The 25623-nt window shown below is 38.3% G+C and overlaps 1 protein-coding gene across 6 annotated transcripts in view; it reads right to left on the reverse strand.

Annotated features, from left to right (window-relative positions):
• Positions 1 to 25623, reverse strand: part of PKHD1 (PKHD1 ciliary IPT domain containing fibrocystin/polyductin) — a 484077-nt gene that overhangs the window by 175347 nt on the left and 283107 nt on the right. For all 6 annotated transcript variants that reach the window (XM_025890503.2, XM_073905082.1, XM_073905080.1 and 3 more), the window contains one exon: positions 3353 to 3490. In XM_025890503.2, the coding sequence (XP_025746288.1) occupies positions 3353 to 3490 (138 nt within the window). The remainder of the gene's footprint in view (positions 1 to 3352; positions 3491 to 25623) is intronic.

Raw genomic sequence — 25623 nt, forward strand, 5'->3', positions numbered from 1 at the left:
CTAATAATGAAGTAGCTGAAAGAGAAATTAAGAAAACATTCCCATTTATAATTGCACCAAAAATAATGAAATACCTAGGAACAAACTTAATCAAGGGGGTGAAAGACCTATACTCTGAAAACTATAAAATAATGATGAAAGAAATTGAAGATGACACAAAGAAATGGAAAGATATTCCATGTTCATGGATTTGGAGAACAAATATTGTTAAAATGTCCGTATAACCCAAAGCACTGTCCACCTTTAATGCAATCCTTATCAAAATACCAACAGCATTTTTCATAAAACTAGAACAATTAATCCTAAAATTTGTATGGAACCACAAAAGACCCTGAATAGCCAAAGAAATCTTGAAAATGAAGAACAAAACTGGAAGTATCACAATCCCAGATTTCAAGATATACTACGAAGTTGTAGTAATCAAAAAAATATGGTACTGGAACAAAAATAGACACATCGATCAATGGAACAGAATAGAGAGCCCAGAAATAAAAACACTATTATATGGTCAATTAATCTTCGACAAAGCAGGAAAGATTATGCAATGAGAAAAAGACAGTCTCTTCAACAAATGGTGTTGGGAAAACTGGACAGCAACATGCAAAAGAATGAAACTAGACCCCTTTCTTACACCATACACAAAATGAACTCAACAAGGATTAAGGACCTAAATGTGAGACCTGAAACCTGAAAAATCCTAAAAGAGAGCACAGGCAGCAACTTCTTTGATATTGACCATAGAAACCTTTTTCTAGCTATGTCTCCTGCAGCAAGGGAAACAAAACAATACATGAAAATAAAAAGCTTCTGCATAGCAAAGGAGACAATCAACAAAACTAAAAGGCAACCTACTAAATGGGAGGCGATATTTGCAAATGACATATCTGACAAAGAGCTAGTATACAAAATACAGAAAGAACTTATAAAACTCAATACCTCCAAAATGAAAAATCCAATCAACAAATGGGCAGAAGACATGAACAGACATTTTTTCCAAAAAAGACAAACAGATTCTTAACTATAGAGAACAAACTGGTGGTCTCCTGGAGAGGTAGTTGAGGAGATGGGTAAAACAGGTGAAGGGGATTAAGAGCACACTTATCATGATGAACACTGAGTAATGCATAGGATTGCTGAATCACTATATTGTACACCTGAAACTACTGTAACACTGTATGTTAACTATACTGGAATTAAAATTTTTAAAAATGTTTTGGAACTAGACAAAGGTAATTGTTGCACAACATTGTGAATGTACCAAATGCTCCTGAATTTAACTTGATTAAAATTGTGTTATGTGAATTTTACCACAGTTAAAATAAAATCTTGCACTTATCCTTAGGCCCATTAATTCTACTTACAAAAGTCTATCCCAGGGAAATAATCAGAGATATAAATAATGACTTAAGTGCTAAGATGTTTACTGCATAGTAAGTTAACTAGGACAAAAAGAAATCTGAAATAAACTTGATATTCAACAACAGAAAAATGGTTAACTAAATTGTTATACATGGATGCATATGTATATACTCACATAGATAATGGAATATTAAAATTATTAAAATCATATTTTGGAAATAGAAATGTGTTGGGGAAATTCTCACATTGTTAATATAGGCTCCAAAAAATTATCACACTGTGTACCCTGTGTTTTAAAGTAGGTATGTGTGTACATACCTGCATGAGTCTGAAAAAAATGATTTTAAGACAAGACTACAAAAACATAACTGTGGTTATCTTCACAGTTGGGAATATGAGTGACTACTTCATTTCTGCTGTATAACTTCCCATTTGCTTTTCTGTATTCCCAGTTTTGTATAACAGACTGAAAAAATAAAAATTATTTTAAAACATCAATAACTATAGTTAAAATAATAGGAACTGCATAATCTGAAAAAATAAAAGAGACAATTCAAGAAATTGTGAATGAAGGGCTATCAAAGGGAAGGGAATCTGACACTCATCCTGTATGGATCAGAGAGAAGAACACAAAATAACAAATTAGAGAAAGACAGACTGGCTTACTAGAAGAAAAAGAATTCTTTTTTTTTGTTTTTAGAAGAAAAAATTTTAATAGGGTTTTTAAAAATGGGAACGAGGAACAGGTTGTCTTAAAATGTTTTGACTTTTCTGTCATTAGAAGTATTTGAGAAGAGGCTTGACCATAATTTTTCAGGAATTATCTCACAACAATTTAAAGTTTAGGCCTCGAAATCTTTTTCATGACAGATTCTAAAACTTGGATGCTACCAAGTAATAATATCTGAATATTTCCTTACCATCAGTGATTTATTTCTTTGGGATAAGGTATTATTGCTTCTGGGAAGTTTCTTTTAATCTCCTTTGGGGGGTGGCAAAGCAGACTGCCTTACTAAGCTCAAAAGTAGTTCCTTGGGGGGCAGAATACATGTTTTTGATCATTATTGCCTACAACAGTCCCAAGTCCACAGTCCACCTATAGCAACTCATATTTTTTATTCGCGTAAGCCAATGCACCAGACCTGATTAATACACTATCCCCAGATCTACTCCACCCTGCTTGTCCCTTGGCCCCAGCAACATGCTTCACTCCCCGCCAGAGGAACCCCATCTCCTGGCACTACTGAGCCTCTGGCCCCTCCACTAGCTGCCCAGGGAGCTGCAAAACATAACAAAGAAAGACAGAGGAGTTCGTGGGTTCAGGGTGGACAAAGTGAACTGCTGTCCTTCTCCCCAGCTGCTCCCCCTTATTGTCCCAAGATGTGGTGGTTCTATAAAGCTTCCCTTTTGAGGCATCTCACGTAGCCAAGCAAAGAGCCAGGTTTCCTTAGGCAGCTGTGCCCACCTTCTGTTTGCTTTCCCCCTTCTCCTTTCACTTTCTCTTTTATCCTCACTCCCACTTCACTGCAATTATTTGCCCCAGTAAAGCATTAGCACCTGTCTCGCTTTCACATCTGTATTCCTAAGGATCTGCACTAAGATAGCAATTGAAATTTTACTGTGAGTTAGTTAACCAAAGGATAAATCATTCTGAAAGAGTGAGCTATAGGTAAATTCTTAGACAAAGGACCAAAGGCAGAATTGATCTGTGGCCTGGAGGAAGCCAGGAGCCCTACCATGAGCAGCAGCATGGGAACCCTAGGGCCAGAAACATGGCCTGATGACCATCGCTGGCCATGAAACTGACCCATCAAAGTCACCTCTGTCTGTGGTGTCTAAAGCTTGTAGAGGAAAAGCTTTACTAGTAAACTCGCCCCTTCCCTTAACCCTCCCCAAAGTCCGTTAACCAACCTGCTGGATGACACCACCATTTCCCAAGGCCTTTCTAACAGATGACACCACTGTGTTCCCAATCCTCGTGCCCTGTACTTACCAACTTTCAGCTCCCCGCCTGCAATGACCATGCACGCCACACTCAGAAGGTTGCTTCTGTCCACAGGGAATTCTAAAGTCCCCATCACATAAAGGCCTTTGAGGAATGGAAGATTTGTATCCACAAGGACTGTCCTATCTGCAGAAGAAAAGGAAATTGCTCAGACACATAACCAAAAAAAGAATTGCCTTCTCTCCTCCACTGATTTACTCTGGGATTCTCCAGGCGATTCAGGAGCTGCTTACATTGCTACCCATGCCAGGACAGGTGTAGCAACTAGAACAAATAGTTTGTTAAAGACTAGGTCTTAATAAGGAGGTAGGAGGAAAAAACCCCACATGATTAATAATTTTTCCATGGCCCAACAAACCAAGTGTTATGGACGAAAGGCAGTGTTTATACCACAAACCTATATGTTTTATTTTTTAGAGGGTGGGGAGGGGCTGAGGGAGAGGCAGAGAGAGAGAATCCTCAAGCAAACTCCCAGCTGAGCACAGAACCCAACACAGAACCCAACCCAGCTGGATCCCACAACCCTGAGATCATAACCTGAGTTGAAATCAAGAGTCAGATCCTTAACCAACTGAGCCACCCAGGCATGCACACCCCCCTCCCCTGCCCATACCTACTTTAGTGCAAATGCACTAAAAATGCCCTATCCTTTGTCCCTTCCCTTCATTTTGGCCATAGTTTCAGGGAGGTAGAGAACCACAGATATGACCTTGGCCTCTGAAGTCAGATTATTTGGATGCGAATCCCAGCTCTGCTACTTATTAGCTGTGTGAACCAACACCTTTGTCTCTTTGTGCCTCGGTTACCCAATCTGTGAAATGGGAATAATAAAAATACCTGCTTAATCGTAGGGCTTTTGTGAAGGGTGAAATGAGTTCATAGATCTAAAGTGCTTACATAGTACTAGTAATCTCCCAATTTACAGAGAGATTTACGTTTCCTGATTTATGTTCCTACCACATAAAGCTAAGGTCTGGTGTGTTCTCAAGAAATGCTGGGTATTTTCATTACTGGCCCTGTTGTCAATTAGTTTGGCATGCTTGTAGAATTCACTGGACAACTTAAAACCATTGTTCTTCATCTCCCCTTTCAAAAATTTCCATATAACTTCAGAAGAAAGGAATCATAGTTTTTGTCTGAAAGTAACAATAGGGAAATACATGAATAAAAATTCTCATTTAAAACAGTAAATATTTCATGTATGCCAAAGTATTAAGTGTTACTTTATGAGGCTTAGTAGTAATTCAACACAAATTAAAGATCTCAAATAAATGCTTCTGCTTGAATTTCAAGTACCATAATCACTGACACATGTAAAGTTTTTAAGGAATTTTGTTAACATAATCTCATTCCTCATTCCAGGAAACAACGTACCCTGCTGTTTTTAAGGAACTGCCCTCCAAATTAACGTCTCAGAGGCTGTCTTTCCTAGTCCCCAACTACTTCCCTAGCTGTAAGACAGCCACACCCTCCTGTGGCAGAGATTGTAGGGTTGTAAACCAACGAGTTCCCTTTTCCTCCTGGGTTCACAGTTAGACCATCTTTTCTAGCCTCCTTTGTAGTTAGGCAAAGCCACGCGATTGAGTTGTAGTCAATAAAATGTAGGCAGAGTTGAAGTGGGATATCTCCAGCATACACTTCCTCCTCTCCCTTGTCTCTCAGTTGGAGAGTAGAAAAATGGTTCTTAAGGTATAGCTGTGGTCCAACAGCATCAGCACCACCCACTCACCCATCAGAATCAACCCAAGTTCTAGCTCTGCTGGTAAGACATTTCCAGTCTTCTCCCCATTGGACCCACCACTCCTCCCCCATGGAAATCTCTCCACCTTCTGATAACAGAACATTAAAACACATTATTGTAACTCTATCCATAACTAGTGTATATAAGGAGATAACTGTCACTGGGCTCTTCCTCAGTGTAATTATGCCTTTCTCACCCACTGTAACTTTTCTTAGGGGAAGCAACCGTCCATTTTTAAAAAGCCCTCGTGCTTACTGTGACATCGAAGACAAAGTTGTTAAATAAATGTTGTCCAGATCTGCCAAGTTTATTTCCCTACACACCTGAAATTCAAGAGCACATTAGTAACTAATACAAAATGAACAAACAGGCTCAACAGATAAAAATGAATATATATTTCAATTTCATCTCAGGTACTTTAAAAGCATTCAAACAAAAGAGTGAAATATCTAGAGGATGTTCTAGGTTTAACACACATTTTGTGTTTCATGAGTTTTATATGATTTCAAAAGCAAGACAGAAATGATTTCAAGTCAGCACCTTTTAAAAAAACAAGAGTTCTATACCAACAATGGCCTTTATCTCTTCCAATCTATGGCCCATACTACCGACGTTTGGCTGCTGAGCCTGATTGTACAAAATGATTAAGTTCCTTCAAAAAATGTTTTCTCTCATTCATAGAGTACTCACACACATAAAAGCATGATATTAGGCTTCTTTTTAACAAACTTATCAGGTAAAATATGACAATAACACAGAATCTAAAATTTTCCTCTTGGTCTTTATTACATATCCTTCTTAGAAGAAATTTTTCCTTTTAGTTGCCCTATCGACTCCAAATATACCAACAAATTTCACACAAATCATAGAGAGCCTATTTTTTTTATTTTATTTATTGTTATGTTAATCACCATACATTACACATCATTAGTTTTTGATGTAGTGTTCCATGATTCATTGTTTGTGCATAACACCCAGTGTTTCACGCAGAATGTGCCCTCTTTAATACCCATCACCAGGCTAACCCATTCCCGTACCCCCCTCCCCTCTAGAACCCTCAGTTTGTTTCTCAGAGTCCATCGTCTCTCATGGTTCGTCTCCCCCTCCGACTTACTCCCCTTCATCCTTCCCCTCCCGCTATCTTCTTCTTTTTCTTTTTTCTTAACATATGTTGCATTATTTGTTTCAGAGGTACAGATCTATGATTCATCAGTCTTATACAATTCACAGTGCTCACCATAGCACATACCCTCCCCAATGTCTATCACCCAGCCACCCCCTCCCTCCCACCCCCCACCACTCCAGCAACCCTCAGTTTGTTTCCTGAGATTAAGAATTCCTCATATCAGTGAGGTCATAGGATACATGTCTTTCTCTGATTGACTTATTTTGCTCAGCATAACACCCTCCAGTTCCATCCACGTCGTTGCAAATGGCAAGATCTCATTCCTGTTGATGGCTGCATAATATTCCATTGTGTATATATACCACATCTTCTTTATCCATTCATCTGTTGATGGACATCTTGGCTCTTTCCACAGTTTGGCTATTGTGGACATTGCTGCTATAAACATCGGGGTGCACGTACCCCTTCGGATCCCTACATTTGTGTCTTTGTGGTAAATACCCAGTAGTGCAATTGCTGGATCGTATGGTAGGAGAGCCTAACTATTGTAAGCTCCGTGAGAACAGAGATCATAGCTGCAATTCTCACTTTTATTTTCTGAGGAAATTGAGCTATAGATACTCAGAATTAACACCAAAGAACACACACACACACGCACGCACGCACGCACGCACCCCGCATGTAAAATCTAATAGCTATCCGAGGGGAAGTATAGGATGAAGACAAGAGTTGAAACATTGCTCTTATTGCTTTTGACACCACTTTCCACTTTGAAATTTCCTGTCTAGGGGCACCTGGGTGGCTGAGTCCGTTAAGCATCTGCCTTCAGTTCAGGTCATGAGCCTGGGGTCCTGGGATCAAGCCCCGCTTCAGGCTCTCTGCTCAGTGGGGAGCCTGCTTCTCCCCCTCCCTCTGCCTTCTGGGTGCTCTCTCTCTCTTGCTGTCAAATAAATAAATAAAATCTTTTTTAAAAAGAATGAAATTTCCTGTCTATTCACCTTTTCTTCTTTCTTCTCATTCCCCATGATGTGCCAAATCTTGTTGGGTGGTGGGAAATCAGACATGAGTAAGACATGTGTCCCATCATCAGATGAGGATAGATAAACAAATAAGTACAATGTGATATACTTGAAATGATAATACAGTTGACCCTTGAGCAAATGGGTTTGAACAGCATGGGTCCACCTATACATGGATTTTTTATTTATTTATTTATTTTTTTTTTTGGTAAACAGAGTACAGTACTTACTGCAAATGTCCTTTATCTTCCTCATGGTTTTCTTAAAACATTTTCTTTTCTCCAGCTTACTTACTGAAAGACTGCAGTAGATAATATATGCAACATACAAAATACGTGTTAATCGACTTTATGTTATTGGTAAGGCTTCTGGTCAACAATAGGCTATTACAAGTTACATTTGGGGGGTCAAAAGTTATATAAAGATTTTTGACTGCACAGGGTAGGGGATCAGCACCCTAACTCCCATGTTGTTCAAGGCCAACTGTATATTTTTTCATTATATAGAGGTTGACCTCATCTTTACTCCCAACTACTTCAAAATGGAAAGTCTATCAATGTGCCTAATAACAAAATTCTGTTAAGATGAAAGAAACACATGCCCTATAAATATTTCTATAAAGGAATTTTCATATCATAGTAACAGAGACTACAGCCATCATTGCAAGTAACAAATGCAGAAAAATTCATTCCAATGTAGTCTCCACAGTAGATCAGCTGCAGGTCCAAACTGACGAATCCTCAACTATAATGACAGCCTGTAATAGATGTCTCTCTCTTCCAGGGGTGGAAAATTGGGATCAATATGCCACTTTCTCTGAGTAGCTTCATTTCCATGAAATTACTCAAAACATTTCAGAGAAAAAAATCACTCAGAAACAGTTATTTATACAACCCACTTAAAAACATGAATGATAGACCACCTCTAAATAAACTGTAGCCCGCTGCTTTTCATCTTGCCTTGCTTTGACCAAGGCTGTTCCATCCTACTCTGTCAGTGACCCATCTATCCTACTTGAGAGAATGAGCACAGGCATATGGAGGGAACCATCTGGAATTTCTGTTGCTTGATGGGAGGCTGATGGGGGAACAGATCCGGGAAGAGACTCCAAAAAGAATTAACGAGTACCAGATGTAATTAAAGACTGCTTTTTCCCCCCAAAGGAGCTCAGGACCAGCCTTGGGGTGGTGCCTCTTGGTTCCGAATTACACTCCCTTTCCACTTGTTCATCTATCAAGCACTAAACATCCCACATCTTTATTTTAGCATCTTTTGCCAAGCAGTGGGTTTTTTTCCCCCTAAAGGGTTGTATTTTGACAATTATAAGGACAAAGCCTTAAAAATAATATCTGGAAAGTTAACGCTAAAGAGGAATCACCTGAATTTCCCCATGTATCAAATACAACAACAACAACAACAACAAAGAGGCTTTAGTCTTCTATAAATGCACTAGCTACCCTTATGACCAGAAAGCTTGAACCAAATCAAAAGGCAGATGTCTCTGACAGAGGGCTAGGGATTCTTTTGTATTGGGACAAATTTGGTTACAAAGCATTCCATATCATCTCAACACTAGATTTAAACTCATTTTTTTTCCACAGCAAAGTCAGGGAATCAAGGTCACTATTGTGTAGCATTCCAAGGGTCTGACACTTGTCTAAATCCTGTAGAAATGAGATCAAGGGCGAAGGGCACAGATCCTGGGAATAATGATGGGGTCACATTAACAGGCATAATTTAGGGCAGGCCGACCCACTGCTTGTATGGTATTCACTGTATCAGGCCCCATAACTTAGGTGGTGAAGACAGTTTCCATTACAACCCTGCTATTGTCAGAAACACAGCTTACAACCAACTTTGGACATAGCTCAGACTTCTGAGGGAGCGTGATGGCATGCAAGGGCAAAGCAGGACATACAAGGACTATTTGTGGGCTTGTCATTTTCCTGTACCTTCCATAATTAACAATTAAACACAATTGTTTCTACATTCAGCCTTGCCCACAATACTTTCCCATAAATATATGAACCAATGGAAAAGTAAGTTTTAGTGCCATTTGGAACAGTAATTGGTGGGGTTTTCTTTCCTTTGTAGTCTTGCTTAACTTTTGATGAATCTAACGATTTATCCAATATTCTGTCTACACAATTTATGAGAATGGCTGGTGCATCCACATAAAAGTACTCTTAAAATAGAATGGGAATTCTCATACATAAATAGATCATAGAGATGAAGGGTTAGTGTGATTGAAAATTAGTGTCAAGTAGACCAATTTGCACAAACGATGGTATTCGTTTATCAAGAATTCATTCTACTGTAGAAAAAGCAGAACAAAGAAGTGCTAGAAGGTTAAGGATGCATTCTTTCGATAACAAAATTCTTTTCAAAGAGCTGGTAACTTTATAGCCTGCCTTTTTATCAAATCCACACAGGTGGTTTCTTTATTCTTCTCTGCCTATCATTTTTTTTTTTTCAAACTGGTCTTAAAAATAGGCAGAAGAGGCAGTTTTCAAAGTGCCCAGAGGCACATGATTCAAGACTGAAAGCCAGCTTCCTTAACACCTTGAAAAAAAGCCATCTGCCCGCCTGCGTGTGGGCGAGGTGGAGGGGAGCTTGCGGGGAGGAGCAGCTTTAACTTCGGGTAATAAATACCCATCCCACTCCCCGTGTACACTCTCTGTCTTTCTCAGTCACATACAGACATGCATAACTCTCAGAGTGGAATCAACATTTTAAATTATGATATTTTAATTGATCAATAAAATGTTTAACATACAATGTTTATCTCTTCCTCCAGTCTCCATCTGTTCTTCAAAAATATTTTGAGTCTATTTAATACGAAGGTTTTTAAGTAAAATTACCAACTGTATCAGATCAATCCTCTGAATGCCAAATTCTGAAAGGAAAATGCCAGAAGGTGCTGCTGTTTTCATAAAAATAGAAAAGAATCTGTGCTTTCTCTCATTTCAGGCTTTCTTTGCTTTATTTTTTTAATCTTGAGATGGTGTTGTGCCGCCCGTTCTCTCCATCAGACCTCAAAGAATTCAGAGTGACCAACTTGGTGTTGGCTTTTGGAAAAAACAACTTTAATATTAAAAAATATTGATATATAATTAGCATACAAAAATCTGTACACATTTCATGTATACAACTTAATGAGTTTGGAGCTAGGTATATATTCGTGTACCCATCATCATAAATCTACCCATCCTTTCCAAATTTTTCCTCCCACCTTTTTTATTTGTTATATTATTATTATTTTGTGTAATAATAAGATGTACCCTCTAGGCAAATTTTTGAGTATATAACACAGTATTGTTTCCTGTGGGCACTCTGCTGTATAGAAGATCTCTAGGATCTATTCATCTTGAATAACTGAACTTTGTACGCCTTGCCTTCTACCTCCCCATATTCTCCTCCTCCAAGTCCCTAGAAATCACTTGATTAAAAAAAAAAAAAAAAAGGGCGCCTGGGTGGCTCAGTTGGTTAAGCGACTGCCTTCGGCTCAGGTCATGATCCTGGAGTCCCGGGATCGAGTCCCGCATCGGGCTCCCTGCTCGGCAGGGAGTCTGCTTCTCCCTCGGACCCTCCCCCCTCTCATGTGCTCTCTCTCTCTCTCTCTCTCTCTCTCATTCTCTCTGTCTCAAATAAATAAAATCTTAAAAAAAAAATAGGTGAGTGAGATCTCATATGTAGAATTTAAGAAACAAAACAACCATAGGGGGAAAAATATGAGAGAGGCAAACTAAGAAATAGACTCTTAACTCTAGAGAACAAACTGATGGTTACCAGAGGGGAGGTGGGTTGGGGGGAATGGGTGAAATAGGTGATGGGGATTAAGGAGGGCACTTGGGATGAGCACTGGATGTTGTGTGGAAGTGTTGTATCACTAGATTGTACACCTGAAATGAATATCACATTGTATGTTAACTAGAATTTAAACAAACATTTTTTTAATTAAAACATTTAAAAAAATTTAAAAATGGACAACGGAACTGACTCAACAGTTCTTTACAGAAGACACACAAATAAACAAGTAATATAAAAGGGTACTCAACTTCACTAATTAACCATCAGGAAAATGCAATCAGAACCACCCTGAGATATCACTTCATACCTGTTAGTATGATTTTCATAAAGAAAAAAAGACAAAAAACCCAAAACATAGATAACAAGTATTGGTAAGGGATTAAAGAAAAGGGTACCCTGGTGCACTGTGGGTGGGAAGGTAATCGGCTCAGCCACTCTGGAAAACAGTATGGAGGTTCCTCAAAGAATTAAACTACCCTATGATCCAGTGATTGCCCTGCTGGGTATAGACCCAAAAGAAATGACAGCAGGTTCTCAGAGAGTTATCTACATGCCCATGTTCATTGGTGTTCCATTTGAAACAAGGTCCATGGTGCTCTGATTGCTTCGATGTCTTGAGTCTCAAAAGGAAATCTAGACCTTGTAATCCCCAGAAGACCTAAATGTGAAAAGTATACATTTTGATAAACTTGAGGTCAGATTTAAACTATAGTTTAGCTTTATCCACATAATTTTATTACCTCTATAGATCCTTGACGAATCTATACTAACCATAAGTTTGGGGACAAAACCCCTCTTCAATCACTGTAGTGAATGATACATATATATGTGGAAAGGCATAAACCGGTAACTCTCAGGCAATGGAATTATTACATTTTTTTTTAAGATTTTATTTGTTTATTTGAGAGAGAGAGAATGAGAGAGAGAGAGAGCACGAGAGGGAAGAGGGTCAGAGGGAGAAGCAGACTCCCCGCTGAGCAGGGAGCCTGATGCGGGACTCGATCCCAGGACTCCAGGATCATGACCTGAGCCGAAGGCAGTCGCCCAACAAACTGAGCCACCCAGGCGCCCCTGGAATTATTACATTTTAACATGTTACAGTTAGTGTCAAAGCCAAAGGAGGCACAGAACTTATTTTCCTATGGGTTTTTTTGTTTGTCTCCTTAAGAAAAATAATGAGACCAACTGCTAGTTAGCAAATATATTTTCACACTTTAACCATGAAGAAAAAAAATGAATATCCATAAAATAAATGATTTGTTCCTGAAAGAGGCTATTCAGGCATAGGCCCATGTAGCAAACATTCTGTTCTGTGAGTTTATTCCCCCATCAAATATTTTCTTATTTGAAAATAAATCTTCTCTTTCTGTCTCTGCTTGACCTGAGAGAAGGCAATATGTCTAGAACAGGGTGAGATTTTCACTTTTTTTAAGTTGTGTTTTTTCCCAAGCTTTCAATTGCTTCTTCTAACTGTGGGGGGGACTCAAAACCCTAAAACACTATTAAATTTCTTAAAGAAAGATGTTTATATCCTTTTTGTTTAAAAATTGTATCTATTATTTCATAAATACATAATTAATATTTAAGAGAGAGCTTAGAATATAGTACCTGACTAATAAATTTGAGTAAATAACCTCTGTTCTACAGCCACTTTGGAAAACAGTGTGGAGGTGCCTCAGAAAATTAAAAATAGAGCTACCCTATGACCCAGCAATTGCACTCCTGGGTATTTACCCCAAAGACACAGATGTAGTGAAAAGAAAGGCCATATGCACCCCAGTGTTCATAGCAGCAATGTCCACAATAGCCAAACTGGGGAAAGAGCCGAGACGCCCTTCAACAGATGAATGGATAAAGAAAATGTGGTCCATATATACAATGGAATATTACTCAGCCATCAGAAAGGATGAATACCCAACTTTTACATCAACGTGGAGGGGACTGGAGGAGATTATGCTAAGTGAAATAAGTCAAGCAGAGAAAGTCAATTATCATATGGTTTCACTTATTTGTGGAACATAAGGAATAGCCTGGAGGACATTAGGAGAAGGAAGGGAAAAATGAAGGGGGGAAATTGGAGGGAGAGAAGAACCATGAGAGACTATGGACTCAGAAACAAACTGAGGGTTTTAGAGGGGAGGGGGGTGGGGGGATGGGTTAGCCCGGTGGCGGGTATTAAGGAGGGCACGTGCGTACTGCATGGAGCACTGGGTATTATATGAAAACAATGAATCGTGGATCACTACATCAAAAACTAATGATGTATTGTATGGTGACTAACATAACATAATAAAATAAAATTTTAAAAAAATTTTAAAAAGAATGTTTTATTAAATTCCAATAAATAATTATATTTATTTAATGCAAAGAGTTCTTGCTTGGGGCTTCCAGAATAAGTTCCTTTCTCCTTGAGTTCAAATACTATCCCAGAGACCATGAAGTTTCCTAGAACTTTTACTCACAATGCTAAGTATTTCAATAATAATATCCAGATCTTACAATCTCTGCCAAAAGTCCCAATGCTCCATGTTGCCTGGCAAAGGTACTGAAATCCCCATTTTGAGAGTTAATCCCTTTTTTAATCCAGGGTACCTAGAAGTTCCTAAGAGAAGAATGATATGTAAAGAAAAGCATTATTATTGATCAATAAATATATTCATTCGTCCATTCATTCACTTTGTAAATATTACCAAGTTGCCTTGCCAGATACAGACCCATGCCAAAGAAACAAATATAAATAAAACAAGGCTCTCACTCCACATAGAGGAATGAATGTTTTCATGAGACTGATCAGGTGGAAGGAAGAAGTAGATCTGAATCATTTTTAGTATTTATTTCCGATACCCACCAAAATAATCATGGCAAGGCCCAGGTAACATTTCAAAGTAAGGAAGACTGTATCTTTTTCTCTCTTCCTTCTAGTGCCCATCCATCCCTGAGCGCTCAGTGCCCTCATTTGCTCATAACTCTCTACTGGCCAGAATCCCCACCGATGCCCCCATCTACCTACGCTGCACACAAATCCAGGGTCTAAGGGGTTCTATAGTTTCAGTCACTTCTCAACTGTGCCCTCATTCTCTCCAGGCTCCATTCACTGATACCTGACTAACAAAGAATTAGTGTAGGACAAATACACTGGCTGATTCATCTATTCCTATTTGCCCCAAAAGCAATCCGGTACAATGGAACGCTCACCAGATTGGAATTCAGACAGACCAAAGTTGGAATCCCAAGGAAGCCATTCCTTGAAAAAAATTGCTTAGCTTCTCTGATTTTCTTTTCTTCAAGTGCAAAATAAGAGAAATAATACCTCATGGAGGTGATAGTTAGGATTAGGTGAAATGCCACATATAAAAGTATTACAGTGCTTGGCACGTAACAGGCATAAAATGATTAGCTATCGCCTGTTTTGTATATCTAATATATATTTTTGAGTATCCACTCTATATACCTGTCGCTCTGCTGTTTGGTGAACCAGAGAGGCAGAGTCCTTGCTCTCATGAAACAGAATATTTTAGAGAAAATTGACATTCAACAATAATCACACACGAACAGCTACATAGCACAAACTGTGCTAAGTGATAGGAAGGAAAACGCGTGATGCTATGGGGATAGATGCTCTAGATTATACGTGAAAAGTGAGAGACGGGAAAGAGCCCCATACATTCAAAAGACGGACAAGCAGCAGGAGTGCCTGGACTATAGAATCTGGAGGAAACCAGTGAGAGGCGGTACTGGAAAGGTTGGTGAGCAAGCAGATCAAGCAGGAATTTGGAGGCTCTGTAACAATTGGAGACTTTATCCTAAGGATGACATTAAGCCAGGAAAGGCTTATAAGCAGGGAGATTACACACGCAATTCATAAATTAAAAATATCACTTTGGTTGCAGTAGAGTGGATGAGGGCAAGAGTAGCAGGAGGGAAATAAGAGGGATTCCAGTGATTCACCCAAGAGGTGATAATGCCTTGAGTAGGGTAGTGAGAGGAGAGATAAGAAAAGCAGACAGATTTGACAAATAGCTAGGAACAGAATATACAAGACTGGTTGAAGTGTCAAGAACAACTCAAAGCAATCAATAGTGGAAAATGATGCCAGGTCCTGGAATGGGAAAAGCCGGAGGAGGACAAGTTGTCATCTGGGAATGGCAGCCTCGGGGGCAGAAGAGGATAGACACAGAGGATTCTCTCTGGGTTGTTCTAGTTTGAGATACCTTCAAGTTATCCCAGTAGAGATTTTAAGTTGACAGCTGGACATATGGGTCTGATACTTGGAAAAAGCAAAAAGATTTCACTGGCTCCCAATGCTGTCTTTAGGTTGACGACTATCAGATTTATGTTCTCAGGAATCACCAAGGAAGCCAAGACAGAATGAGGGGAGAATAACTAGAAGTCGATGAGGGCTAGAGGGAATTATTTAAATCATATAGATATATAAAAAGATGCGGGTATGCTGCTAGATAGTATCCTGAAGGAGGGAAAGCCTGCAAACAGGGAGAGAAAAGACATACTTGAGGCACCTGGAAAGCAAGACTGGCATTGGATGCAGAGGACACTAGGTGACACTGATGTTTGACAGAAGGTAAAGCACTTTCTCCATTAGAACAGGAGAGAAGCTAGGAGCGCGTGCAATCTATATGTACTCACCTCCTTTCAAGAGGAAACTGAGGGTTGGTAAAAAGTATAAAAATTAAATACCCTGGAAAAATGGTGAAGTTAGGACACATCTTCAGCTTGCCTCTAAATCAGATAATAGAAACATTCACAGAAACTCCACTGCCAACAACCAATCAGTGATGACCTCTACTACAAAACTCTTTGTGTGAAATAAATCTATATACCAGGGTGTTGGGCTTAGCATCTCCCTAAGAAACTGTGTTACCTTAACATCTGAAGGGGATTCTTTTTCAAGTAATTGATGAGAATTAATACATAAAGATGAGTGACTGCTATATAAATACATGAAATTATTAATATGATTAATGTATGTATGTATACATCCATATATCAAACCAAACATATATTTTATATATGGGGTCTTTTTAGCCATCCGTCCATTCTCAAAAAGAGACTGGTTCCATACTACAACATGGATGAACCTTGAAAACATTATACAAAGTGTAAAAAGCCACTGTATAATTTCATGTATATTAAATTCTAGAATAGGCAAATCTATAGAGACAGAAAGTAAATTGGTGGTTGCTTGGGGCTGGGAGGGATAGAGGGATTAGGGAGTGATTGCTAAGGGGTATGGGGTTTTGTTTTGTTTTGTTTTACTGGTAATGAAAATGTTCTAAAACTGATTACAGTGATGATTGCACAACTCTATAAATATACTAAAAGTCATTGAATTGTGCCCTTTAAATGGATGAATAGTATGGAATGTGAATTATGCTTCAATAGAACTCTTAAAAATTAAGAGGTACTTAATGTAATACTATGGAAAAATCTTCAAATAATATCTTTTAAAGCAAGGTACAACACAGCTTATAATATGCTATCATTTATGTAAAGGAAATGGTTAAAGAAAGATATATGTATATATGTGTAATTTAAAATTTTTTGTACATGCAGTAGAATATCTCTGGAAGGATACCCAAGCAATTAGTAACATTGTTGTTTTTAGGAAATGAAACTAGATGGAAGACAGATGATGAAGGGAGAATTTCCAATGAGTATTTTTTGTGTGTTTTTTTTAATTTTGAACAATGCAAATGCACTATTTTTAAACATTTCAAAAACTGTAACCAAAATTAAAAATAAACTGGTTATATCTCTTATTTGCTTAGGCAAAATTGTAGTCATGTGTGTGTATGTATGTGTCTGTCTGAGAAAGAGGTGGCGGGAGAGGGAAAGAGATTGACAGAGTCTTTTCTTGAATTCTCTTCTTGTCTTTGCCAGACTTATAATTTTTTTGCACTGCTACCAATGCCTTGCGGAAAAGAGTTAGCTATGCAGTTTCTTACTTGACTTGCCTTTTTTGACTTTCTATTTCTAGTGTCTTTAGTTTACATGGTATATAGTGTTCCTTTCCCATTCATTTCCATTTTTTGCCTCTTTTACATTTGGATTATTTGTGAAATGCCTCCTATTGCTGAGTATCTGTGAATCCAGAAAAATTTTGACTCTGCCACTGGGATTGGAGTTTAGTACGTTTTAATTTGTTCTGATTTCAGTTTTTGCTTGCTAAATTAATATTTGGACAAAACCAAACGCCAGTACCTTGCAGAGATTACACTGCTCTTCAGAAAGTTCTCCTTATTACATTTTTACTCACCCAGAGTCACTGGACACAACTTAATAAAACAAGGACCCATGAATAGGCAAACAAGGAATTGTAAATACAAACATAAACAGAGAACAATAAAAGAGAGATACTGAATAATCAATAATCAATTTAATAATCCCAGAACAAATACCAAATGATACAAAATAGAGCAAATAGAAGGATCTAGTTTGAGCATATTTCCAGAGATATTTTAGAAACGATATCCATAAAAAAAAAACAATTAGATGTATGGTATTTTTAAAATCATCATACAAAAAAATTTTATTGAAGTATAATTAACATACAGTGCTATATGATCAACAAAGTTTTTTAATCAGTAGCCTGAGTAAATAGAACAATGGATAGTGCTAGAAGTTTGAAATGCAAAATCAAGCACACAGATTCTACCCAAAGCAAAAAAGAGTAAAAAATTGAAAATAGGGGAAGTGGGGGAAGCTTATAAAACATACTAACATACCCTAAAGTCCTGATACCTATTTATGTGTTTCTAAAGGAAAATACAAGCAAAACATCAGGAAGAAAACCATTAAGGGAATAGTTTTCCATGGTCAAAGAAAAATATATCCTCATAATAAAATAGTCCAGTGAGTAAGAGAAAATCCTGAAAGTTTTCCAAAGATTATAACAACTTACATACAAAAATAAAAACCAAAAGGATTTCAGTCTTGTGTGCTAGAAAAAAAGGGACAAGATCAACAAAGTTCTTCAGGTGTTCTATGAATGAATTACTAGAAGATATGTGTCAGGAAACAAAAAGTAAATCCAGAGAAGGGGAAGATGTGGGATACAAAAAAGGTAGTATGCAGAGAATCAAGTACAAGTTACAGATTTCTGTTAATGCATAATGTTAATAATGTAACATTATTTAGTTTCAACTAAACCCTCATCTATAAAGTGTGGATAATAATCATACATATCCAATATATCTAATAAGGTTATTAGGAGGATAAGGATGTCAATGTATTGAGCACATATATAGCAAACAGCAAGTACTCAATTAAGTGCTAACTTTCATAATCTTGGTCATCTGCGTTAATCTGGGAGCCAAAAAAGGATATCTAACTTTTTTTTTCTTTTTATTGACATATAATGTATTATTTGTGTCAGGGGTACAGGTCTGTGATTCATCAGTCTTACACAATTCACAGCACTCACCATAGCACGTACCCTCCCCAATGTCCATCACCCAGCCACCCCATCCCCCCCACCCCCCACCACTCCACCACTCCAGCAACCCTCAGTTTGTTTCCTGAGATTAAGAGTCTCTTATGGTTTGTTTCCCTCTCTGATTTCATCTTCTTTCATTTTTCCCCTCCTTTCCCCTATGATTCTCTGCCTTGTTTCTCGAATTCCACATATCAGTGAGATCATATAATTGTCTCCTATTGACTTCTTTCACTTAACATAATACCCTCTAGTTTCATCCACGTTGTTGCAAATGGCAATATTTCATTTTTTGATGGCTGCATAATATTCCATTGTATATATATACCACATCTTCTTTATTCTTTTTTTTTTTTTAAGATTTTACTTATTTATTTGAGAGAGAGAGAGAGCACGAGCAGGGAAGAGAAGGAGAAGTAGGTTCCCTGCAAGCAGGGAGCCCAATGCAGGGCTTGATCCCAGGATCCTGAGATCATGACCTGAGCTGAATGCAGATGCTTAACCAACTGAGCCACCCAGGTACCCAATATCTAACTTTTTTAAATTAACATTCTCCTGATTAATAGTGAGGTTCAGAATTTTTTTTATGTTTTTTTGGCCATTTTGCTCATTTCTCTGTGACCATAATTAGTGTTTTTCTTCTTTCAGAAAAAAATTATAGGATTTCTTTGTATATTATAATAATATGTATTGTCATGTACTGTGTATTGCAAATAGTTTGTCCTCATGGCTTGAATTTTAGCTTTGCTTACAATTTCTTTGATCATAGGGAAGTTTTTAATTTTTATGCAACCAAATTTTTCCATCTTTTCTTTTCCTCTTTCTAGATTCTCTGTCTTATTCGGAAGGTCTTCCACAGAATATAAGCAAGAATATAAAAAACAGTCTCCGATATTTCTTTTCAATTCCTTTATGTTTAATAAAGGGCTTTTTAGTATAGCCTGCATGATAGAGCTTGACAATAGAACAAGAATTTTTTAACATATGGGTAGATAATTTTTCCAACATTGTTTACTGAAATTTAGTCTTTCCCCACAGTTTTGAAAAGCCATCCTAACCATCCAGTAAATTCTCCTATATCCATGGATCTGTTTTTGGACTTTATTTTGTTTCGTTCACTTCCAGTTGTTTTTCTAGTCTAATGTCAATACCACACCACTCTGATTGCTGAGCTTTATCTAGAATAAGCCTCCACAAATTAACCTCCTTTTAAAAAAAACTCTTGCCTATTGTTGCCTATTTGCTTCTCCCTAAAAATGTTATAATCACCTTCTCCCATTCTATTTTTTAAAAAACTAGCTGCAATTCTAACTGGAACACCTGAATTTCTAGATTCATGTAAGAGGGAATCTCTGCAATAGTATTTTCCTATACTGGTATGTCATTCTACTTACCAAAGTTTTGAGGGTTTTTTTTTTTTATATGACATATGAATGCCTTGTTATGTTTATATCTAAGTATTTTATGGTTTTTAAAATCAAAAGTAGAATGTTTTGCCTATTACCTTTTTAAATTAGAAATGCGATTGCTCATTGTATGTTGGTGTTATTTCCAGTCATTTTACTGACCTCTCTTATTTAATAGTATTTCACTCGAATCTATTGTATTTTTGTAGGAAAAAAAATGATGCAGGTTTACCAATAATTATTTTCCTCCTTCTTTCTAACAGTTATGCCCTTTGTTATATTTTTTCTTATTCTACTGCATTGTCTTGCACCGCCAGTGGTAAAAATGATGGTAGACATTCATGTTTTGTTCTTGACTCTAGTTGGACGCAATTAATCTTTCATGGTTATGATGTTTCCTGTGGATTTCTTCTAAGTATTTTATATCAAGTTGAGGAAAATTCCTTCTATTTCTAACCTGACAATTTTGGTTGTTTAGCAGTTATTGAAATTGATCAAATACTTTCTCCTTTACAGATTGAGCAGGCTTTGAGGAAAATCCTCTTGATACCACCATGTAATCATCTTTCCTTCAGGTGGGAAGCAGATAAGTTTGGCACACTGTGATTATTAGCTTTTGTCCTCAGTTAAGGCATACAAATAGCTGTGTACCACATTCCAGAGGGAGCCTGCATATTAAAAAAAAAAAAAAAAGGACATGGAATACCTTCAAAAGTCTTGCTTAGATTTTATATTTATTTGCCCTAAATCTTATGTGAAATAGCTTGCAGAAGTTTTCCCCTCAGTGTCCCAAATATGCTGAGAGACTTATGATGGGGTACCATTAAAACGTGTAATTTCTGTTTTCAATTTGTGTGTCCCTCCTTCAGCCCTTACTATCCCATCCTTGTCTCTGCCCCTAAAATAGTTTTCTCTGCTCACTCATACTTAGCTCCCTACAATAGACAACAATTCCATCTTTAACTCCCAAGACCCTGTGGGCTCTGGATCCTTGGACAGTCTGGGTATTTAAGAAACCCATACTTGGGTAGAGGAACAGAGCAGTGTAGATGGAGACCATCATTGAATTTGATAAGGTGGGGAGAGGAAAAGTAAAGTTCTTACCATTCTCTGGTTCTCCATATAGTGAAAATTGTGCCTCATTATTATAAAAAAGAATCAAAGCGCAGTCTTGGGGAAGGAAGAGAAAAAGTTCTAATTTTGCCTTAATGAATTATGGTAATAGATTTTTTTTTCCTGAAGTTGAACCATCCTTGCATTCCTAGGATTAAGCCCTATTTAATCATTTATGAGTCTTTATCTAAAGCATGGGCACATTTGATTTGCTAAGATTCTCATCAGTGTCAATTAGATGAGCCTCTAATTCTCTTTCATTGTGCTGTCTTTGTCTAAATTTAGAAGTAATTCTATCGCCTTGAGAATGAATTGGGATGCCTTCCATCTTTTTTTTTTTTTTCTGGGCTTTGGAAGAGTTTATAGTATGGTGATTATGTGTTTCTTTAAGGTATGTTTTGCATTTTTTTAAAAAGCAGCCCAGTGATTTCAGAGAAAGGTAGGTTATGGACTCCACTTTGGGTATTAACTGGGTGAAGAAATTCTCCCACTTATACAATAGGGGATATTTTTTGCTGCTGTATTTTTTGTAAAAGCAAAAAAACCTGAGAAAAATAAAAATCTTCAGTGTTTATCAGTAAGATAGTAATTCAATAAATCATGTTACGTTCCTACTCTGGAATATTATACAGTCATATAGAAAGGATATGATAGCTTTCTCTTCACTGATATGATAATATCACCAAGATATATTGTTAAATTTTTTAAAAGTCACATATGAATACTTAGAACATAGTTTCATGCTGAAATGAAGGAATCCTTAGCATGGCATGTAAGAGCTCCAGTGAGACTTTTGGGTCCAAATATTGTCCCTCTACCAACGAACTTTACGCTCTTTAAGTCTCAGCTTGCTTGACTGATAAAGAAGGATAGTAATAGTGCCTCATACGGTGGTTATGAAGGTTACAAAGTGTATTCATCTTAAAGGCTTATGATGGACAAGAAAGGTTTGTAGCAGTAATTTAATAATAGTAACAGTAATTACAGTATGGTATTAATAATAGTATTACTAGTAATAACGGGTCATTAAAATAACAAGATAATAATGGGTGTTCAGTTTTTTTAATGTGCCAGGCATTGCATTAATATTTATTTTATATCACGAACCTTCATAAAGATGCTATGACATTGGCATCTAACAATAGTAGCGGTAATTACAGTATGGTATTAATAGTAGCATTACTAGTAATAATTTGCCCATTAAAATAATAAGATAATAATATGAATTCAGTTTTTTTAATGTGCCAGGCATTGCATTAATATAAATATCACTGAAGCTTCATAAAGATGCTGTGACATTGGCACCACACTTTACATGCAAGGAAGCCAAGACTGAGAGCAGAAGTTCTTAAACCTGAGCATGCATAAGAATCACCTGAGATGGTTTTAAAATACTAGTGATCTGCATTTGATCTGCATTTTGAATGAACTCTGCAATAGTAATAAAGCAAGGTGTCCATGGACCACACCTCTGAAAGCCCTGGTTTAGAGTAACATTCTATACAACCAGAAAGGACTGAGTCAGGATCAAACCCAGATCTGTCTTATTCCTGCTGCCTTATCCGTACTTTCCTTCATGTTGCTTTGTACCCAAATAAAAGAGTCATACTTTCCTTTCTTGCCTTATACACCCAATTTCATATACTACTGGACATAGTATAAATTAGTTAGTTAGTCACAGTTAGTTTTGGCGTCTGTAACTTTATTCTTTTATAAAAAGTTTAAATAATATATGAAAAATCTTTCTTGTCCAAAATAATATAAAGATACACAAAGCAAAATATCAAAGAATTCTTTAACCCCTTCATGTTGCCCCCTTTTGGATATCTGCTATTCTCAATTGGGATTATATTATCCTTTCTCACATGTGTTTTTACCTATATAATGTATAGCTTTTCAAAATTATTAATGAACAGGGCACTTTATTATCTGTCAGGCTCCATGTGAATATCCTGAATCTGAATATCGTCAATGTGTCATATCTTTCTATAGCCTTATATTTACATAATTTATGCCCTTTTTTGGCTCAAAAAATTAACTTTAAATACCTCCATTATTTTCTACAACATTTCTTGCTGATAATTGTTTATGGCTTTCTGGTTTAAACAGACCACTATTATTCAAAAAACCTGAGATCTTGGGGCGCCTGGGTAGCTCAGTTGGTTAGGCGACTGCCTTTGGCTTGGGTCATGATCCCGGAGTCCCGGGATCGAGTCCCGCATCGGGCTCCCTGCTCGGCGAGGAGCCTGCTTCTCCCTCTGACCCTCCCCCCTCTCAGGTACTCTCTCCCTATCTCATTCTCTCTCTCAAATAAATAATTAAATAAATCTTAAAAAAAAAAAAAAAAAACCTGAGATCTTGAAGGGCATGTTCAGCACTTGGCACCAATATTCTGGCATGCCCCTTATTAACATGATGTGATTTGCATCTGCCCATGATGGGAGATGGTGGAATTAGACGGGAAAAGAGAAGATGGTAAAACAGAAGAGTTTATAAAAATTGTGGTGCAAGTCTTCCTCCCGGAGTGAGGCTTGAACTCAGCCTGGTGTAACAGAGCTGTTATCAATGAATCTTCCATTTTCGGAATACCAAACCATCTCTCCCTTCTTTTTGCCACCTGAAAAACCTTGGCAGGGAGATATGTGCACCTTTGCTCTGCTCTGTTCTGCTCTTCCCCCGGGGGGAGAAAAATGCACACTTCTCACACAGCTTTGGGGAAGAGACTCATAACCGTACTTAATGTATAAAAGCTGTGATTTCCATACAAACCGCCGCTTTCCCAGAAAAATGGAAGAGCCCTTTTTAGCAGTTTACAATCCTTTTAACTATTTCCTTCCCCTCCTACTTGAACTACGGGGCCACCTCGTCTCAAGTGGTGCTTCCAGATGAATAAGATAATTTAAGCAGTGTTAGAAGCCACTTTAATTCATTCAGAGCCATAAGATACCATTAAATACACACCAGGTGCAAACACGAGGATCATAAAAGACTTACGACACCTCTGTAATCCCCTCAGTCATTTGTAACTGAGGGGATTACACAGTATCAGTACTATGATAGAGACTTTAACTTTTGGACAAATAGCCAAACTTGGGTCCCTTTGCAGTAGCCAATCTTATGGCTCTAAGCAGGCAGCAGTGTTTTCCCATCTACACTCTTCCTTTTGTAGTTTTGCCAGAAAAGAAAACAAACAAAAACAGGTGCATGCACACTATGCAAAGGAGAAAAGGTAACCTCTGAAACTATTTCACAGCAAACAGAAGATCCTCAAGCTGCTCGCTAGCTAAAACCACAGGAGGTGTGTCAACCTCCTAGATGCTAAGCCACGGGAGGCCTGCAGGCTGGGAAGGCAGTAAATCCACAGAGTGCTCTAAACTCCCGACTGGTGAGCCACACCAGGCCCCTCTGTTCCTCAGGTGCTGATCCACAGGGGGCCCATCAACCATTCAGGTGGAAGGTGCGGGAAGGAAGGAGGAGACAAGCTGTGTGGAGGAGGAGCTTGAATGAGAGGCCACCAGCTCACCGGGGGAGAAGGGAAATGGGAGGCACCTACTGGGAATAGTAGAGTTCAGAGAACTCCATTAAGAAAAGGAATGAGCCCGAGTTCTCTTGCATAGAGTATCTTCATCCCTGTGGGAAGCGTATCTCACAAAGAGCAGGTTTCTGGCTCAAAGGTTCTAAATAAATTCTGGTGTTGAATTGTTCCCAGACTGAGTTCCATGGCAGACCACCAGGGCTTCCCAACATGGTCAGCACCTCCCCGCCAACTGCTAAGGTTCTTAGGGACCCACCACCCTCCACCTACCCCTTGTTTGACAAGATTCTCAGCATGACAGTGATATCTCTCCCATCAGCTTCCCAAGTCCCTAGAAGTCCTTGAGCAGGAACCGACTCTTTCAGGTACTCACTCTCACATTCCCCAGTATCAGCTACATGCCAAATCCTGTGCTTTCCCCTAGAAATATAAAAAGTCAAATGAGGTGTGGCCTCTGTCCTCAAGGTGACATAAAAGGAAATCATAATTTCAGAATACAGGCACGTGATAGAAATACGCCCCAGGTGTTGTAGGAACACAGGGAAGGAGAATTAAATCAAATGGGATTTAGGGATCCTTTTTGAAAGAGGTGACACTAAGCCTAGTGTTAAGGGACAAAAAGGAGTAACCGGAAGGGAGTGTTGGGGTGGAAAGGGGAGGAGAGCTGGGAGGGGAGGTGGGGAAAGTGAGGCACACCAGAACGGAAAGGAGGAGAAGTTGATTCCACCCAAGAGCAGTAAGCAGACGGATGTGATTGGGCAAGGCAAACAGGGACGTGGTGGGTGATGAGGCCGGATCACAGCGGGCTCCGCAGTCCGGACAAGTGAGTTTGAGATTTACCTTGAAAGCACTGGGAAGCTCCTGAAATCAATATACAAAATCAATACAAAAGACCAAGGCCTTCGGGCGCCAGGGTGGCTCAGTCAGTAAAGCCTCCAACTCTTGACTGCGGTTTAAGTCCTGATCTCAGGGTCATGGGATCGAGCCCCAAGTCTGCTCCGAGCTCAGCACAGAGTCTGCCTTTCCCTCTCCCTCTACTCCTCCTCTCTCTCTCTCTCT

The sequence above is a fragment of the Callorhinus ursinus genome, unplaced genomic scaffold, assembly GCF_003265705.2.
Source record: "Callorhinus ursinus isolate GAN/ISIS: 27379988/994484 unplaced genomic scaffold, GSC_fseal_2.0 scaffold22, whole genome shotgun sequence".
Lineage (NCBI taxonomy): Eukaryota > Metazoa > Chordata > Mammalia > Carnivora > Otariidae > Callorhinus > Callorhinus ursinus.